The sequence below is a fragment of the Corvus brachyrhynchos genome, unplaced genomic scaffold (assembly GCF_000691975.1).
Source record: "Corvus brachyrhynchos isolate BGI_N302 unplaced genomic scaffold, ASM69197v1 scaffold255, whole genome shotgun sequence".
Taxonomy (NCBI): Eukaryota; Metazoa; Chordata; class Aves; order Passeriformes; family Corvidae; genus Corvus; species Corvus brachyrhynchos.
The window spans coordinates 6,905,391-6,925,188 of record NW_008238358.1 but is presented as its reverse complement, the minus strand read 5'-3'; the positions used below and the strand labels follow the sequence as shown (position 1 = coordinate 6,925,188).

The following is a 19,798-nucleotide window of genomic DNA, read 5'->3' as shown; positions in this document are numbered from 1 at the left end:
CTGCGAGCCATGGCTCCTCAAGGACGGGCCGCAGCTTTCTGCTGTGGTTAGTTTTGCAGCCGTGAAGACCCAACACAGTGCATTCAAGGAGCGAAATCTTGACAACAGATGTGGCCGGTAGCGTTTGGTCCTTTTCCCCATTTGCTTGGTGGTTTGATTGATTCAGGGGAGTCAGGAGCATACTTTGATTTTTGTACTCTTAATCAAAGGGGAGCGTGTTTCACTCCCAGACGCATGGGTTGTTGGCCAGAAGCTAAGTCAGAGTGGCTGCGCTCTGTGTGCTTGCACCATTACTCCGCTATTCATCGTGCCGGTACGTCGAGCAATCTCCTCCCCTCACCCCGACCTCCCCTGGAGCTTCTGTGGGACCAGCAGGACCTGTCTCCGAGACGTGAGAGGCAGGTATCTGACTAGACACAAGCTCTGTTCAAAGCGGTATATGGTGCAGCTATAAAGCTCGGATCGTCTGACTGCCTAGGACACGCATTCTCCTGCGGGTTGCTGGGGCTCGCATTCTCTCTCAAGGCGAAGCTCCCTTCAAAGTCACTGGGTCTGAATCTGCAGCCCAGCCTTAGGGGACCGCGGGCTCATTAGCAGCGATGGGAGGTCAGTGAAATGTCGCTTAAGATAACTTCCCAGTCCGTGTGTCCTGGAAAGGGACAGAAGTGCTGATTCGTAAAACAAACAGCTAAGCCATGGTGGTATTTCTGGGCTCTAGCCCCGAGCCGTGGGTTCCCCGGGCGGGAGCAGCCCGGGTGCGGCGCATCCTCCTCAGGAAGTGTCGCGATGTGGCAACGCCGGCAGGCTCACGCCTCCGAAAGATTTCTGATGACATCGCTCGGGGCAGAATCGCGTTTCTTTCTTCATGTCAAAATATGCTGATGTTCCCAGTGTTGAACAGAATCCGACGTGACAGGGTCCCCCCAGGCGTTGAGAGCTGACCTCCCGTATAGGGCTGGGCTGTCCCCAGTGTGCTGTCTGCGTGTCCTTTCCCAGAGAGGGCTAAATCATGACACCTCCCACCTCCCCTCAACGCCTGTTATCAGTTGCTCTCAGTTTTCTTCTCTTCATGCTAGAAAAGTAGACGGGATTATTGCTTATGAAAGTCGTCAAAGCAACTTCGGCTGAAATACAGAAATGTGATTTATTTCGGTTCAATAGCAGACTCTGTTTAAGGAGGTGTATCCTAGCTTATAAACCAAGTGGGGAAAGGGCCCGAGCCGAGGCGCTCTAGTGGGGGTGGGGGGCCTCTCCCTCTGCTGCAGCGCGTCGTACCGCGCTGGGACATTCCCGGCGAGACCACGCGAAACGTCTCTCCCGCGTCCTTGTAGCTCGGGAAGACACTGGCTCCTCCGCACCCCTCTATCGGTCCTGCAGCTCCAGTTCAAGCACCTGAGCCTTCCTCTTTCTCCTTTCAAATGCAAATGGCCCCAGTACCTGGAGGTTGTTACTGCCAAGGCTGTGTCCCCCACCGTGTACTCCTCGCCCGAGTTTACAGCACGACCGAAGTCGGAAGGGGGCTCTGGAGATGGGCTAGCCCGAGCCCTTGAACAGGTCCCGGAGGTGTTTTACAGGCTCAGTTGGCTCCGAGGTTCTCTTTTAAATTTAAACGCAAATTATTCCATACAGAAGCTCCCATCCAAAGTAGTTTTTCAAGTTTGTAATAAGACATCCGTGAATGTTGGCTATCGGTCTCCCCACAAGAAGGACTTGCTTTGAAAACTTTGCTGTAAGTGTTCTGAGTGCAAATGTGTCATGTGTGTCAGAAAAGGTGGATGGTTTAAAATTGAAACCTGAGAGATACCAGTAAAGCTTGTTCTAAGGTGCTCTCAATTCTCTTTTCAGGTCATCCTCGCTTTTTCAATCAGCTGTCCACAGGACTGGACATTATTGGCTTGGCTGGGGAGTGGCTGACATCGACTGCTAATACAAACATGTAAGCAGTGTCTTTCACCAGTGTCTGTGACTGGTGCTTATACAGGCTGCCATGTATCGTGGTAGATTTGTATTGTCACAGACACGAATAATTTTCATTTTTAACTGATGAATGCTACATTTTCCAGAAAAGTGTCTCATGTCTTTGTTAATGTGTCAGTAATACAGTGAAAATACTTACATAAAACTGAACAGTTTTACATTTCTTATAAATAGAAATGCAAATATCTGAGAGGACATGGTAAGTAAAACATAATTATTCTAATATAATAACATGAAATTATTTTTCTTCTTTTGGACCAATCTTCTTTATATTTTTCTTTTTTTTTAGAGCTTTGTCTCTAGACGGAGCAATTCTCCAGCTAGCCACAGGTTAACACTAGAACACAAGATACGGAAAAATTTATTGTCTTCTCTCCTGTTGACTTCAGAGATAGCAGGCTTGAGGCAATACCTTCTGTTCATGTGCTAGTAAAGAAGTGGCTTCTGGGTAGCTTCAAAATGATTAAAAATGTAACACTGAAAAATAATTTTATGATAATGAAGGAATTAGTCTAAGATGAATAAAGTGTGTAAGTAAATAAATTGAAGTATAAAAAAGTAAAATTTAATATCTGAATGCATCAAATAAGAAACTTTTCCTAGTTTTTCTTGACCTTAAAGTTAATGAAAGCTAAATGTCAGCATAAGGTATTACAATGAAATTTTGCAAGAGAGTGCAATTAGTGAAAAAACCCCAAAACAACAACACTAAACAAAAACACACAGAGAAACAACAAGAAACCCCAAACCAACAACAACAACAACAACAACAACAAAAACCATCAAAAACCCCCAAACCTTCTAGTCAGTTTTTTAAAATATTTTGATTTCTCTATGTTAAAAAATGTGATCGGAGTCCAAATATCCAGCAGGAGGACTGCTCTCTTTTAGTCCTGTACTGAATGTGTTTTAGCTGTAAAGCTACTTCTCTTTTGGGTAGTTAGTTGCTAATTGTCATGACATAGGAAATGCATCTGCAGGTTGGAAAATGAACAATATTTTCTCTGGCCTATCTGTGAGTATATGGTTCATTAAATATAGCTGCTTACTAGCAGCTCTATGTAGATTAGGAGCTGTGCCTGTTTTGTGACATTAGCAATAAAATAAAATAAATACCTAAGGTGCTCCAGCCAAAACCAGCCTTTTCTTTGTAATAATCATCTCAATTAATTCTCTGCTTGCTAAAAATTTGTAGGAGGCATTTAGGTTTAAAAGCTGATCGAGAAGAAAATGCAGCAATATATATTTTAATTGTTAAACAAGCATTGCAAAGTGCTTTAAAGTGCTTTAAAGTGCTTCAAAGTACCTTTTTAGCAGCACAATTAAAAGTGAAAACAGTTCTGATCACATTTCTAAAAACACCTTTGCTTTAAGGTTTTTTCTCTGCAACAAGTACTTCAGTGTCACTTTTTCCAAGCCCTTTTGACTAACTTAGTTATCCCAGTTTAGCTATCCTTTTGTAATCAGTGAAATTACACATATCTGATAGGACATAAAAGAATTCAGCTCTGTGGCAGACTGTGGCAGGATTAAGAAACATTGCCATCCTCCTTAATAACATTGTCCTCATTTATTCACTCCTCAAAGAGTAACTCTCTTTTAAATTGATGTTTTCCTTTGGTGTTTTTGAAAGTAAGTTGTTAAATAGCTAGTTTCTGATCCATTTTTGCTTTAAAAAAGAACATATATTGAAAATACTTCTCTGTGAGCATGAAAATGTAGCATCTATTTGTTAGTATGAGGCTTAATGTGCTTTTTTTTCAGCAAACCAAAATCAACATAGTGTGCTTTCAAATAACACAGTAATTGCAAGTAAGGTTAAAGCAAGATGTTTGTGAAATATGATTCAAAGGACTGTCAGAGAAGGTTATTCAAAATAGCCAGATGTCCTCTGCGAGATCTGGGGAACATATTATTTGTTTTGAGCAGTGTTCCAGCATACAAGAACAGGTTTTGACCTTTACCTAGAAACTGTTCTAACCTATTACAGCTACATAAGCACATAACACACAAGCAACAGTAACACTGGATCATGGTAGGGAATGTTTTCCATTTGCCATTTTTTCTTTTCTATAGATAAACAATACTTGAAATATTTATGAACAATGAAAAATATGTGTTCTCTTTTGCAGATGAGTTTTGAGTAATCAAAACATCTGTACTCTCTTAAAATTTTAAATTATCATTAGGAAATATTACTTAAATGTCACTGTGAAGATAATATATAAAATTAAACATAATAAGCTTCCCACATTGACTTGGAAATAATGTATCAATGTGCTATTCATAGCTCAATCACTAGTCATGAGACCTTCAGCATGGAAATTTCAGAATTTCATTATTCATCCAGTTCTAGAGATCTGTAGTACAAGGCATTCTCTCATCATGCAGCAGCCAACTGAGTTTAAAAATAAATATTATCTGGAAGTTCTGTTTATGCCTGCTGTTAGCTGAGACAAGAGAATATATTGGTGTTTTCAGCATTATGCAGATACGCTTATGAATAGAAAATTGATGTAAAATGCTCTGTGTTTATTCTCAGACTGCTTTTTACATACTGGCAAAAGGGAGAATGGGTATCTAGAGTGATTTGGTTTGATAAAGTGATTTGTCCTTTAGGTGAGAGCAGAATTAAGCCAGCACTGACTTCTACCAAAAAGACCTGTTAGTAAATTCTGTTAGTAAAGAGCTGATACTCATGACTGTTCTAGTTAATTCACAGAAATGCCTGTAAAGGTTGTAACTATAGGAAAAATCTTATCAGAATTTTTTTATTAGGAGATTGATTTGAAGTTGGATGGTTCCTTTTAAGCCGAACATATTTTTTTGGTCTTACTGAATTTTTCAAAATAATTTAAGTTTAAAACAAGTAAGGTGGAGTGACCTTTAGCAAGATATGATTTGTAAAATCATAGCCATCATCTAATATAGCTGCACTGGCTTTGTAATTTATAAACATCTGCTGTCTTTTATTTCTTGTCAGTTTTTGGAGACTCAGAAAACAACTTCAGAATAGAATAAATAAGTACTATTTTCTTTGTGTTTAAATATATTAAAAATTCAGTGTGTAATGTCTCAGGACAAAACTCAAAATGTGTCTAAGCTGGTGGGGAAAAAAGAATCACGTTGACTTCAATGTACCTGGTATTGAGCTACAGTGATCTATACACTGCTGAGTTTCTGTTGACTTCAGTTGATCATTCTGCCTAAATAAAGACTGGAATATATTCTAGACTTGCCGTGCTTAAAAACAAAGCAAGCCCAAAACACTGTTAGCAGATGCTGGTGTATTAATTTTGTCTATTTGTAAATACTGGCAGCAAGCAAACTACAGACCAGTGTTCAACTGTCTCTGGCAGTTCAAATGATAATAAAAGCAAAATAAGTAGTATTTTGGCTTCTGAAAATATCAATCACAGTAACTAAACAAGTTACAAATTTTTAATCTTAAGGGAATGTTTTAAAAATGATGGTGGTGTTTCTCTGATGGACTAAGGACACATAAAAGTCTGAAGAAAATGTTAACAGCATAAGTAACCACTGTAGCTGTAAATAAAAGACAAGTTTTTTCAGACACTTGTTCCCTTCTTAGTATCATGTCTCGTTCAAGTTTGCTGTACCTCTTCTCAAAATATCCTTTTAGTATTAGAGAGACAACACATATGTTTTAATGAAATTATTCAAGTGGAGGACATCAGTCAAATCCAAAGTGTCAGAATGTCATACTCATATAGATTCCTTTGGAAATCACAGGTTGAATTTTTCATTTCTCTCTGCTTCCTTTTCCCCCTTACTTATTTTTTCTCCCCAAGCACAACAAGCAGAGTTTGTTTACAGCAGCAGTAATTTATCCATGTACCTTGATCACCAAAAATAGTTGTATGGTTGTCAGTTTCCATCCACGTATCTGACGCTGACATCAGGGCATGCCAGGATATGTAATGTTTTTTGCCCTCATGAAGTGGATACAATAGCTGACTGCTGACTTGGTTTTGGTAATTGGTAATTAGAAAATCATCATTTGTAATTACTCTTGACAGTTATTGATCACATTGTATTGTAGAAGTAAGTTGTCCTTGGAGATCCTCAACAGAATAAATCCACATAATTAATTATATTTAGACTTTGAAACCCTAGCTCAATACTTCTAATTATGGTTTTGTTTAGCTCAGTGAAGTTCACTGTTTTCACAAGAATTTAGGAGTATGTTATTCCACAAGTGTGGAATTGGCACTTTCGGCAACAATTGTTTTACAGGACAATATTGTGCAGAAGTCAGCAGTGCTATGATGGTGAATATTATGTCTTACATCCACTATATAGAAAGCTGAAAATAACTAATACTGCAGGGTTTATTCACCAATATTTCCAATACTGTCTTCCCAAGGATTTTTGCTTGGGTAAAGGTTCAGGATCAGAACCTCAATTTACAGGAAAACTTCTAGAAACCTTGAGTATTTTAACAAAGAATCACAGACTGGGAATTTATGTGGTTTTAGAATCTCTATCTGATTTCGTTTCTTTACGTTGCTTTATCCATGCAGGTTTACCTATGAAATTGCCCCTGTTTTTGTCCTCATGGAACAAATAACACTCCGAAAGATGAGGGAGATTATTGGATGGTCAAATAAAGATGGTGATGGAATATTCTCACCTGGTGAGTTTTTCTTCTCTGTTTTGGTGGTTTGACTAAAACTTCAAAAGTTAAAATAAACATAGGCTGTGTCTAAATATTCACACTATCTGCAACACAAAGCAAGGAGTCAGATATTTAGAAGTAGGAATGCTTTGTTTAAACATCCCACAGAAAACCTGGGATGAAAAATTATCTTTGTGTATGGCTATGTACTGTGGCTGGTCAGCATTTAAAACTTGACTGCGGGCTCTGGTGCATAGTTAGGCATTTAAACACCTCATTTGTGCTCATTTCTGGAGGTGCTGAGCAACTACAGCTTCTGTTGACTAAAAGTTGTTGAAAATCATGTACTGATTTCTTTGGTGCTCAGTGAGGATTTGGGCTTACTGTCAGGAAAAGGTTGTGATTGTCTGTCACTTTCTGGGACACATTATCTGGGATGTAATCTGATTGGATTCACAAGTATGATTCCAGTGTAAAGACCAAGACAAAGTGTCTTCCCATGCAAGTAACATAAAGGCAATGAGCAGTGACAGAAATGACTGATGATAAACCACGTGAAGGTCCTTGGCCAACATGTGGACAATGTGGGTCCCCAGCAGAACTCTTCTGGATTTGGCGTGAGGGAACACCATCCTGTTACAGACCATAAAGGACAACACCACCTCCTTTTGGAGCAGCCCACAAAAAGTGCACACTTGCTTGCTCTCAAGTCCTATCTGCTAGAAAAATACAGGTCTTTCTGTGTTCTTGTCAATGAAAAAACTTTAGGGGAAGAGGTTGTCCTAGACAGGTGAGATTGATCTTATTAAAGCTTGAGGTCTGCACCAAAGAACTGAGTTAATTTTTAGCTCAGGGTCTTTTTAGCAGCAAACCAAGAGAAATAGGTGCTTTCCCTCAATTCAAATTCTTCAAAAGTAAGTGTCAAAATAGATTAGCTAAATCATAGCCTGTGAAGTTCCTCTTTCCCATAATTGACTGTGAGGGAGTTTAGAAGAAGTAGCTCAGATGTAGAAATCTACACTTAAGCATCTACTTCTATGTCTACAGTAAGATGAGATAAATCCACCCAATATGTGACATTTCTTCAGTCTCAGACAAGTTAATAAATTCCTGTTGTTCTTGCTAACAAGAGGTTACCATGGAAAAGTAGCATAATGAAAGCTGAACTTTTTAGGAATGTGTTACAAAATGATAGAAAGTGAAAGAGATGGCATTTAGGAAATTCTGGTTATCACTCTGGCTTTCGAGAGTCTGTCCTATGCTGTTTAGACAGATGCCTGTGCATTTCAGAGAAATATTTTCTCATAGTTCGCTGCCACTTTCACTGCATTATGCAAATGAAACTTGTATGTCTTTGGTATAATACATATTTTTTTTCATTATCACTATTTTATTATTCATTTATGTATTCATTCACAGGAGGAGCAATCTCCAACATGTACAGCATAATGGCTGCACGCTACAAGTATTTCCCTGAAGTTAAAACCAAAGGCATGGCTGCGATCCCTAAACTGGTTCTCTTTACCTCAGAGCATGTGAGCTTAATACACTGCTAATTCTTAATTTACTGATATATGTAGTGAAAATGCTTCCTCATTAAACAACCACTTCATTTCACATTCATATGTTTGCTGCAGAGTCACTACTCAATAAAGAAAGCTGGAGCTGCGCTTGGATTTGGAACAGACAATGTTATTTTGATAAAATGCAATGAAAGGTAGGATGAATACTAAAGTTTTGATAGATTAAATGTGTTCATCTGTTAAATTTGTTTTATTGTGTTTAAGGACTGATTCAATGTAGTGTGTCAAGTTGCTAATGGCCTGTTGAGAAAATCCTATTAAATTATTTCAACTGCAGCTATTATTTCCATATACATTCTTTAATTTGCTTTGTCTTTCTGTTTCTGCGATAATTACAGAGGCAAAATAATACCAGCTGATTTGGAGGCAAAAATTCTGGAAGCAAAAGAAAAGGTTTGTGGTTTTAAGAATTAGTGCTTAAATGCTTGGCTTAGTAAAATTGATTCTTCCTTTGAAATCTGAGTGTTGACATTAAAGAGAACATTATAATGATATAAATATAACAACAGTGTTTTTACATGCTTAAATATACATTCATGTATTGTTTACAGAATTATCTATATGTATTGGTAAGATTCCCATTTTCTGTTTCAAAGAAAAATATTTTAAACTCTTGAAGCACAATTGTACTGCACAACTTTTAAAAAAACTTCCTGCTTGGAAATACGTGGAAAAAAGCATGAAAACATAAAATCAAAGCTACTTCTATCTAAACTTTTAAGTTTGGCCAAAGCCATAAAAAATTGTATAGAACCCTTAAAAAATCCTATAGATTTCATGTAGGTAGCATGTATATTTGTTAAATATAGGCAGTAAGCTTAATTTTTAGGCATTAATTGCTATTTCTTGAATCAATGCAATGGAAAAACCCACGGATTTTGTATAAAACAACCAAAGAGCAATCAAGATTTTTTTTAAAAAAAATTTCTTAACTTCTTTATATTTGGGCACTCTATGAAATAGCAGTTCACATGTATTTCATCTAGTTCAAAATTGTCTCTCTTTGATCTGATAATTCCTCATTTATTGCTGTTGTTTTAGACTGCTTTGTTGTACTTTGTTCTGTTAATTTGTAGGTAAAGACTAAAGGAACAATTTCAAGCCTTCAAATTGCAGCTTACAAATCACATTTAATTAATTTTTGTTTATACTGCTGTAAAAGTCCCAAATTTACTTGACTATTGCTCATCCTCTACTACATTGAATCTCCTCACTGAAAGAGATCAGACAAAATAATATTATTTTTCTTCTAACCAGTTAATTTTGTGAAGTTACAAGAAAATAAAGAAAATAAAAAGAGTTTGTTCTTACCATGTATATGATTAGTTAGTTTCTAATGTTGCTTGTGTGTGCCTTTCACATGGGAAGAAAAGCATTTTTAGGTTAGAAAATGAGATAAAGTTTCTGGAATTATTTTACTTTTCTTTTTTTTTCCTTTTTTTTTCTGAAAGTGTTTTCAATTTATATTTAATATTTTAATTTTTATTGTAGGGATACGTTCCTCTTTTTGTAAATGCAACTGCAGGCACGACAGTATATGGAGCCTTTGATCCAATACAGGAGATTGCAGATATATGTGAAAAATACAACCTCTGGCTCCATGTAGATGTAAGTAACTAAAAAAGTGCTGCTATTCAGGCAAAAGAGGATCTTAGTTTACACACGTTTTTCCTTGAATTAAAATACTTATTACTAGATCCTGAGTTAACTAAAATCTGTTGAGCTTTTTCAAAGAAATGACTCTTTTCTTTTTTCTGTCTCCTCCAGGCTGCCTGGGGAGGTGGACTCTTAATGTCCCGAAAGCACCGTCATAAATTGAATGGAATAGAAAGGTACTACACAGTGCTTATTTGTAATACTTTTATTCAAGTACTTTCATAAGGTACACGACACTTCAAAAATTTATGAAAATATTACTTTGCTACATTAAGGAGGTTAAACACTAAATTAAACAATAGCAAGACAGATGGTAAAGGTTCAGACTAGAGAGATCGAAACAATATTACAGAAGAAATCAGTGATGTACCATTGAGTGAGAGGAAGTTTTCAGGAAATTTGAAGAAAGACAAGGATATTACTCGGCAAAAAGGAAGGGAAATTGTTCTATGCATAGCTTTGAAAGGATCATAAGTCTGGGAATGGATGGAGAAGGATTTGAAGAAGAAAAATGAAGTGTGGGAGCTAGACAATCTCTGAAATGTAGGGCTTTGAGAATAGCAGTGATAAATGAGGGATCCAGGGAAAGTGAGCATGAATACCCACAGTGGGAATTTGTAGAGGTTCTCTCCTGAAAGACGTATGCAGTGCTTCCAGAAAATAAAGAGTACATGTTCATGAGTGTTCTGTAAATGGAACATATATATATGCTTAGTCTTATATTGCTCTTATTTATATATAAACACACACACAAAAATAGATAGGTGCATAGAACAGAGAGGAGGTAGAGGCTGAATTAGCAGCAATTTTCAGAGGCAAGTTTCAGTACCTGTAAGTCTGGAAAGGACTATGATAGACAGAGCTGCTACACTTCTGCTGTACTAGGGAGAAGAGTGAAGTTATTTACAGAGAGGCCAGAAAGGGTCACAGATGCTCATCTGTCTCAGAGGTGTCTCAGGGCACAGGGGCATGTGTGTAGGTGCCATGTGGGGATAACATGAAACAAGCTGGAAGCTCTTGTAGAGGTCAGAGTGAAGTCTGTAGAAAAGAGCATGTGTGTGGCCCCAGGTGCATAAGCCAGGTTACGAAGATGCCCACTGAGACCAGGAGCCAGCCTTTGATACAGCCAAATTTAAAGAGGCAAAGCATTTGTGTTAGTAGTGACGGCAGAGTGAAAGTGTGACCCTCCCACTGGTCCTTACAATTTCGACTCAGGAGTCATTCCAGGCATAGTCTTTGGCCCAGTTGTTCCCATATCCAACGATGACAAGTCTGTACAAGATGCTATATTTATAATCCCATGGGTGTGTTTGTCTCTAGATGTCCTCTGAGAGCGCTCTACCATAAAATGGTGCCCATCTGAAACAAATCAGAAAAGCAATGAAGAATCAGAAACTTAACTTTAGATCTTCTCCATCATTGCGGATATCAGCCATCAGGGAAGCAAAAAATATTTGAAGCAAGCTCTACCCATGTGCTTTTAAATTAGCACCAAATTGCTTCCTTGAATCAGCCATGCTGAATATGGGCACCGTGTAAAGGTGTAAAATGAGTACAGTAAGCAATGCTCTTCCTTAGGGAAAACAAACTATCCTAGGTTTGGTCATGTCATACAGTAAGTGAAGAATAAGTACAAGATCAAGGATAGTGTATGGAAGGACTGGCAGCAAAACCACATGGAGCCTTCTGTCACAGGGACATCAGTGTGTGGCGTGAGGTACTTTGAAGTAGCAGAATGCTATCAACCTTTGCCCAGTCCAAGTTGCTTGTGACTCATAGCAACATATCTAGTATTAAGTCAGCATTGCAAAATAATTTTGTTAAGCTACAGAGGTTTGGTCACAGGAGTTTGGCACACCCCTTTTGATCTGAGGTCAACCCAGAGGTGCTAATTAAGGCCACAATTTTAAGCAAATATAGAAAGCAACAGGCCATGAAGCATGAAATTATTTCTTTCCTAGTCAGCTATACAGATCTTCAAACATGGGATGAGGCCCACGTGTACTGTGTAATTGCCTGTCACCGGCCCCAGCTGGGGTCTGTTGCTAACACTCAGGTCGTACTTGGCTTGCTCAGAGGCACTGCCATGGAGGACTGGCATGGTGCCATGGTACAGAGCTGGGATTGCCTGTGGTAGGATAGCCTCTGGCTGGGTGGCTGCACTGAGGAGAGAGTGACAGCTTCATGTTAAAATAAACCCAATGCTCCTTGTAAGGAATGACTTTAAATTGCCTCTGTTTGAAACCCTGAAAGTTAAATGAATGTGCTTAACTGAAGGCATGGTGTTTTAAAAAGGAAGTAAGTTGTTATATAAATGCCTTTTTCCTGACTGCTCCATCTGAACTATTAGTGCAGTTTTTCTATAAGAAAAACTAAGCCTCTTAAGTCTGAACTATTTATCTGCTGGTTTCCACTGCATAAGCAGCCGATTTTAGCTCCCCAGGTACAGCACAGGCTGCTCTCTTTCGGCTGAGGGCTGCTACAGTCTAACCTAGCACACACAGGAATTGTATCTAGAAATCAGTGGTCCTCAGACTGGGGTGAAGACATCACTGTGTTGCTCAGAACAGAGAAACTGTGGCTGTGTCCGTGTCCTCTGAGAGCAGGGTGTAGAAGAGGAGGAAATATCTTTTGATTTTCTTTCAACCACATTGCAAAAACACATGCATAGTCTGTGAAATACAATTATGCACTTTGCTTCTCTGGAACACGCAGTGAATCAAGGGGACATTTGGTAATTAATTACTTAGGGTGAAAAGGTCAATGGATGTGAAATGTTGGCACATTTATTTCACTGTCACCATTAAACTGTCTAGGATAGTATGTTAAAATACAGAACATCTGTTTGACTTGTAAATCAGGTGATCTTGTGCATTCACTTGTGTTTATATGTAAGAAGTTTTAAGCTCTACAGACAGAATGGTAGGATATGATGTAAAGCTTTAGAGCCTTTTAACAGTCCATGGGCTTGAAAAGCAAGGGCTGTGGCTCTAACTGGGAAAGCAGGTAAGCATGCAGAGGATCTTCATTTCCTTTCTATTTTTCCAGCAGCTGTTTAGTAAAGAACTCTATTCTCCCACAACCCACATTAGTCCCTTAATTCTCTGAAATTTGCTTTCCCAGTCAGTACCTTGAATTGATAGAACATATCGAACTGGTTTTGTTATTTTTATTAGTGCTATTTCTAGAAGAGGACTCTTCTGGGGATGATGTTACTGTATCAGCTAATCAGTCTGATACTAATTAGCTGGTATTAGTAATAATATAAACTAATCACAAATCTGACATTGCAATGTTAACACGAAAAACATTCCTTTCCTGGACCGCATAGCTGGGAAAGAAGACACTTAAGACAGTAATAATATCCATAGTGATATCATCATAGTCAAAACTCCATATATTTCCAGCTGAAAGCAGAAAATGAAGGTGACTGCTTCAGATTAAGTTTCTGTTTTCCAGACCTATCTGAATGTGTAATTTTTTTGCAGAGCCAACTCAGTCACTTGGAATCCACACAAGATGATGGGAGTGTTGTTACAATGTTCTGCCATACTTGTCCGGGAGAAGGTCTGCCTTATATTTAATAATTAAACGTTAAAAAAAATAGTAAATATCAAGCCCTAATTTTAAGAGGGTAATGCAAAATATGTTTAATTTCAAAACTTCTTTTGGAAGGAATAATTGTGTGGATTTACACTGTGTTTTGGAAGTTGTTTTATCTGTCCTGGGGTTTTTGGCATTTTTTGTTAAAGTTGTAGACAACACGGGTCAGATCCTCACCTGTTGGATCTGTGCATATTCTAATAACAACAATAGAGCCATGCTAATGTACTTCATTGGAGCACCTGCCCCATTGTTTCTATGATATACCGAACATACACCCTCAGTCTTAGTACTTGGTCACAGTCTAAACTGCTTAAATAAGAAGCAAGTTTTTCACCTTACACAGTGGTTTAGAAGTTTCTCAGTTCTGTTGAAAAGAAAACATGCTGCTTTTATTATGACTCTGTATTTTTGGGGCTGTCATCTAGATTCTTTGTTGTCATCAATGAAAGCAAAACTAGTGTCTTGTTTCTTCTAAGCAATACAAATTTTTATTAAATTATAAAAATGAAAGTCGTATCATCTGTGGATAGAACTAATGATATCATCTACTAATCTCTTGTATGCCAATTGCTACTAGAAGCGCTTAGTTGAAGAAGTAATCCCTGTGTATAGAACTGGGATGGAAGTGTTGTAAGTTGCAGCCCTAGGTCTGCTGTTGCTCTTCCAGTTGATCCATCTCTGTATTTAGGACTGCAGCATTTATTTCCCTTTGTAAAATGCATCTATCGGAGGGAAGCACGAGCCTTTGTTTAGTGGCATATATGCTTATTGTGCCAACTATCGCAGGATTTTGGCAAGAGTTTTTTTATCTCTATATGAGAACTTTGATAGGTGTTTTTGTATTTATCAGACACACTGGTGTCTTCAAGTTTCTTGCAAAAAACCCAAATAAGCTGTAAAGGAAATGCAAACTGTTTTAGAAATGTCATGTGTTAGACTGCTGCGTAACATACAGGAATTTTCTCCTGTGTTTCCACCAGACATTTTAACCAGTAGTCCATAGATTTCTATTGGTCTGTAAACCATATTTATTTATGAGCAAAAAATGTCTAGTTTATGTCATTTGTGCTTACACTTATCACTAGTGTTGTGTCATAAAGCTGAACAACATACAAAGTTTAAACCTTCAATTAAGTTTTTTCACTTCATTTTGTGTCGCCATCTGTTGCACTGAGAGACCACAGCTTCATTCTAGTGTGTAATTTAACAAATCAGAAATTTAAGCATTAAGAACATGGGCCTTACAAATTGAAGTGGGTAAAGCTAATATCACAAAATAAGTATCCAAATTAATCTGAGGCTGTTTTCTCAGGGGGAGTGTGTTTGTGTCTGTAAGACCATATGACTACTCAGAGACTTCTAAGAGAACCACCTTAGGTTATGAACTTAATTTTGTGGCTCAGGTTTACAAAACAAGGTCAGTGTAACATGTCCCATCAAAGAACATTTCTTCTGTACATGTTTGAAATACATTTTTATACATTATTAATGTATACATTTTCTCAATGCACATATGCCAGGTAAGTCATACAAGTGTATGTGTTTTTCATTATAGGGTATCCTTCAAGGCTGCAATCAAATGTGTGCAGGCTATCTCTTCCAGCCAGACAAACAGTATGATGTCTCCTATGACACTGGAGATAAAGCAATACAGTGTGGTCGACATGTGGACATTTTTAAATTCTGGTTGATGTGGAAAGCAAAGGTAAATAACAAGAGTTTAGCTCAAAAACCAGAAATTAATTTATTTAATTTCTAAGTGTCATGTAATAGAATATTTTAACATAAATGTTTGTGTAATTACAATCTCTAAACACACAAGTATCCACGTATTAACTCAGAGAAGATCTATGTGAATTGTAGAACAGTGCTAACTGTCAGTAAATTCAGATGCCAATTAGAAGAAAAGTTTAAGTCACTAGATGAGTCCTGAAGAAAAACCATTGAGGGCAGGGTACCAAAATGGTCTCTTGCTGTGATGCTCTACACTTGCATATGTATTTTATGAAAAGTATGCTACTTTTAGTAGCAGCAGAGTAGCCTTGATTACTTACAAGGGTCCTTTGATCATTATATTTCAGTGCATAGATTTTATAAGTAACTTGGAAAACAAAGCCTTTTCCTAGGAAGCTTTGCCCAAGTGACAATTCCACAGCTGATTGCCTGGTACTACTCTGGTATGCCTGAATGGCTGAAATTAAGCATGGGTTTATGTCCAGGCTTACATGTTCACAAGATGAGGGTTTATGTAGTCAAGAAAACACATTTCATTTTTATTGCTTTATCTGCAGTCATCTCATTACTATTATTCTTGCTCTTCTGCTGGCAAAATGGGAATTCAGTTGGGTAACCCGTCCACAGCCTAATTTTTTATATAAAATTGATATTAAATCTAATGATAGACTCCAAAATCATAAAACAATTTTCACTTTGGGAGAAAATACTTGCTTTTTCATTCATGTGCAAAGTGTACTTAAAAAAACCCCAGCTATTTATTATCAACATTCATATACTTTTTCTGGGATTATGATCTTGACAAGATATCAGTGGGTAAGCAAGCGACTTCTAGTAAACATATTGCAGGCTTTTACTTCCCAATTCTTATCCTTTCAAGTGAGTTCCCATTCCAAGTTTCTGGTGTTTCAGCAGCAGCTGTGAAGCCAAGACTTAATATCCATAATATTTTTGGAAACTGGAAAAAAACACAATAGACCTAAAATAATATACTAAAAATAGTGAAAGCGCTTGTTATTTTCATAATAAGTTCTCTTAAAATGAGACAAAACCAAATAGTGACTTACAATTCAGCCATCTTTATCCACTTTTTTAGTGTTGATTAATGCTACTTTTAAGTTGCAAGAAATAATACCGCTAAATGTTTTCTGCCTGAAAATATTTAAGAGTGAAACCTGTCTGAAAAGGTGATTGCATTGGAGCAGAAAAAAATTACCATCTAATTAATACTTACTTTCTTATTAAAACAGGGTACAGTAGGATTTGAAAATCAGATCAATAAATGCCTGGAGCTGGCAGAATATCTCTATACTAAAATAAAAAACAGAGAAGAATTTGAGATGGTTTTTGAAGGGGAGGTAAGTTTGATTTCACATATGTATGACCCAAATCTGTCTTCATGCTTGTCACAGTTCTTCAAGACAGCTATGCAAAACTGCTCTGATTTTCTAAAGAACTACATGACTATTGGCATCTGGGCAGTTTTTTTGTCAAATACATGTGGTTTTGTACCATAAATGTCAGATTTATCTCCTCCTCTTCTGCAGAGACCTTCTCAGTTTAGGGCATGAAGATTACCTTAACGCAACCTACTCATGCTGAGATTATTACGTACATAACTGAGAATCTGCTATTTTGGCTGCATATTCTGTTGCTAGTGCCACTACATAAACATTTGGGTGATAGTATAAACTTCATTTCTCCATTTACTATGAAAAGGAAAATTGGGTTGCCCTTGCTGTGATCCTGAAAAACCGTTACTCATGAAACTGCAAAAAGGTGCAAGCATTTGCACTTCATTAACGCCCTAAATATTGTAAATGGGACAATGTATAGGGAAGCTAAGGCAGCAGAGGCAAGCAGCAGTACTGCAATCCATTTCTTTCTATTTAACATGCAGGACTAGGAAAGTTAATACTATATTTTGTCTTTCATGTCTGTGATAAAATATGTTACAGACTAGTATTTAGTGTGGGACTGATCTGTATTGGTTTTTTAATTGATGTGTATGTTTGGTTCTTTTTGCAGCCAGAGCATACAAATGTATGTTTTTGGTATATTCCTCCAAGTCTCAGGGGCATGCCAGACTCTGATGAGAGAAGAGAAAAGTTGCACAGGGTAAGTATTTTTGGTTAAATGTAAAAAGATAGTCTACTCTTCCAACTCAAAATTTATTATTCATTAAAATAATATATCTATGTGTTGACACATATTCCAAATTCGGAGACATCAGTTCTCCATTGCTTTTTGTGACCTTGATATTTGTTCACTTTTGTCTTCTATTTATATTGATGCTGTAGTAATGTTTTCCCTATGGAACCAGATTCAGAACATATTCAGTTATCCTTTGGTTTGGATCACTTTTGTGCTTACAAGTGTTAGAAGCCTTCAGAAAGTAGCTAGGCCTACAGACTTGCAGTCTTCTTTGGGTAGGACAGCTTATCAGCAAGAGAAACAGAAGGGTAATTATTTAAAAATGCTTGGACAGGTAAAGGATGTGAAAACCTCTAAGTTCCTTCTCAGGTATTTATTTTGATTTTAAATGCCAATGCATGAATGCATTTCAGTGAAAATGAATACCCTTTGGAGGACTTTGGGATAAATTTATTTGAAGTGGGAAGAGGGAAGTTAAGGCATCATAGAAGCATCACCAGAAAAGATATTATGTTACTTAGGACTCGAGAGAAGAAAAATACATCAATTTTGTAGTAGTGTTTTAGACAGAAGTGGAACAAAATAAATTCAAGAGACAAAAGAATGATTTTATAGGTGTCAAAAGTAATTGCTCTTTTGTGTGTGTGTGAGTGTGTGTTAGGGAAAGGAGAAGAATGGGCAAATTTGGGAGATTTTGTAGAGGATTTTATGACTGCATCACAATGGAGAAAGAGAATAGAAGAGAATAGAAATTCCTGGGTCAAGCCAGTTCCATGTTAAATAAAGAAATTGCCAAAAAAAGAGAGAATAGAGGAAGATAGAGGTAAGAAACAGCAAGAGGGACGAAATATTTGATTTGACCCTGTTAAATGTTAAAGGACATCATAAAGCATTCTATGAAACAGTAACAGAGCCAGACATCTGACCTTGCCTGGCAGAGAGTAGAGCAGGAGGATGAAGGTCTGAATGGAAAAACTGGGCTTAGTCAATACCAAAGATTAAGACTGTCAGAACATTATTCCTTGCAAATTAAACCAAGGAAGGGAGACTGTCATAAATGCACAATACTGCAAAACCACTGGAAGGTTTCCATGGCTTATGCTAACAAAAAATATTCTTTATGACACAGATCTTGTTGAAAAATTTCCATTGTTGTCCCCACATACAAATTGCTTTGAGAATATGTAATATTCTCAAGGAAAACATCCATTACCCACAAAAAGGTCTGGAGTGGACTTTTATACAGAAGCAGAAAATGTTTAATTGTGACAAAATCTTCAGCACAAAGAAATGAGATATGCATTTAATATATAAAACTACTACATAGTGAATACTCTAAGATGCTATTAATCTGTAAATCAAAAAGACGGATATTATTGTTGTCAATTTTCCTTTAAACAGCCAATCCTACATATTTAGTTTTTCAAGCTTTTGCTTGTTATGGAAAAACAAGTGCCTGTCAATTTATTTTTTCCAAATTAAGAAATGCTGTGGCATACAAGGAAAGAATAATTTCTTCTTCTCTCTTTCTCTCTCTCTCTCTCTCTTTTTTTTTCCTAATGGTAAAGGTGGCACCAAAAATCAAGGCATTGATGATGGAGTCAGGTACCACCATGGTTGGATATCAGCCTCAGGGTGATAAAGTCAACTTCTTCCGAATGGTCATCTCAAACCCAGCAGCTACTAAGTCTGACATTGACTTTCTCATTGAGGAAATTGAGAGATTGGGGCAGGAGCTGTAGTGATTGAATTATTTGTTTCTCTAATTCACTGTTTTCCAGCACTGGCTATTTTTTTACCCAGTTCTGCAGAACACATTTTAAGGAAATTCTCTTTCTGTAAGTTCCAACCTCCTAAGACATCCTTAAACAAAACAACTATAGGCTACTGAAATATATATGTATTGGTAGATCATATTATTGAGGGAAAATGTATTATCTTGAAGTACTATTGACTCTTACATTGGCCTTGTTTATTGTAGACAGCAGAAAATTAATAAGTATTAAAATAGCAAATTAAGAACTCTACACAGTATATATGTACAGTATAAATAAATATATATAATTATATACATACATTATTTGTTTGGCTTTTTTTGTGAAGGTTTGTGCCCCTGGGAACCAGGTTATGGTTATCCTGAGGGGGAAAAAGAAAGAGGTGAATGAGCGTAATATGGAAAACTATTAATTGTCCCTAATTTGAGGGGGGGGAGGAGATTGTTTGAGGGAGAGTTTAATGATGTACTCCAATAAAGGAAGGTCAAAACCTAAAAAACAATTTAAAGATATTCCATTACATTTTACTGTGAAAATTTTGAGATTTTGCTAATTTGCTTTATGTAGAGAGACACTTTCCATTGATTTTCTTTATTTCTGTGCTATATTGATAAGAATAATTAACTAAAGCAGGTGTTAGGTCCAGTTCTGACTCTCTTCTGTTTAAAGAGATG

General features: G+C 37.1%; 1 protein-coding gene across 1 annotated transcript in view; it reads left to right on the top strand.

Moving 5' to 3' along the window:
* GAD1 (glutamate decarboxylase 1) overlaps window positions 1–19,358 on the top strand; it is a 22,412-nt gene extending 3,054 nt beyond the window's left edge. The window contains exons 3-14 of the mRNA XM_017735727.1: window positions 1,846–1,936; window positions 6,522–6,634; window positions 8,036–8,151; window positions 8,254–8,333; window positions 8,538–8,592; window positions 9,691–9,807; window positions 9,967–10,031; window positions 13,344–13,422; window positions 15,017–15,166; window positions 16,446–16,553; window positions 17,224–17,313; window positions 18,918–19,358. Of these exons, the coding sequence (XP_017591216.1) occupies window positions 1,846–1,936; window positions 6,522–6,634; window positions 8,036–8,151; window positions 8,254–8,333; window positions 8,538–8,592; window positions 9,691–9,807; window positions 9,967–10,031; window positions 13,344–13,422; window positions 15,017–15,166; window positions 16,446–16,553; window positions 17,224–17,313; window positions 18,918–19,091 (1,238 nt within the window). The 3' untranslated portion in view covers window positions 19,092–19,358. The remainder of the gene's footprint in view (window positions 1–1,845; window positions 1,937–6,521; window positions 6,635–8,035; window positions 8,152–8,253; window positions 8,334–8,537; window positions 8,593–9,690; window positions 9,808–9,966; window positions 10,032–13,343; window positions 13,423–15,016; window positions 15,167–16,445; window positions 16,554–17,223; window positions 17,314–18,917) is intronic.
* The last annotated feature ends 440 nt before the right edge of the window (window positions 19,359–19,798 follow it).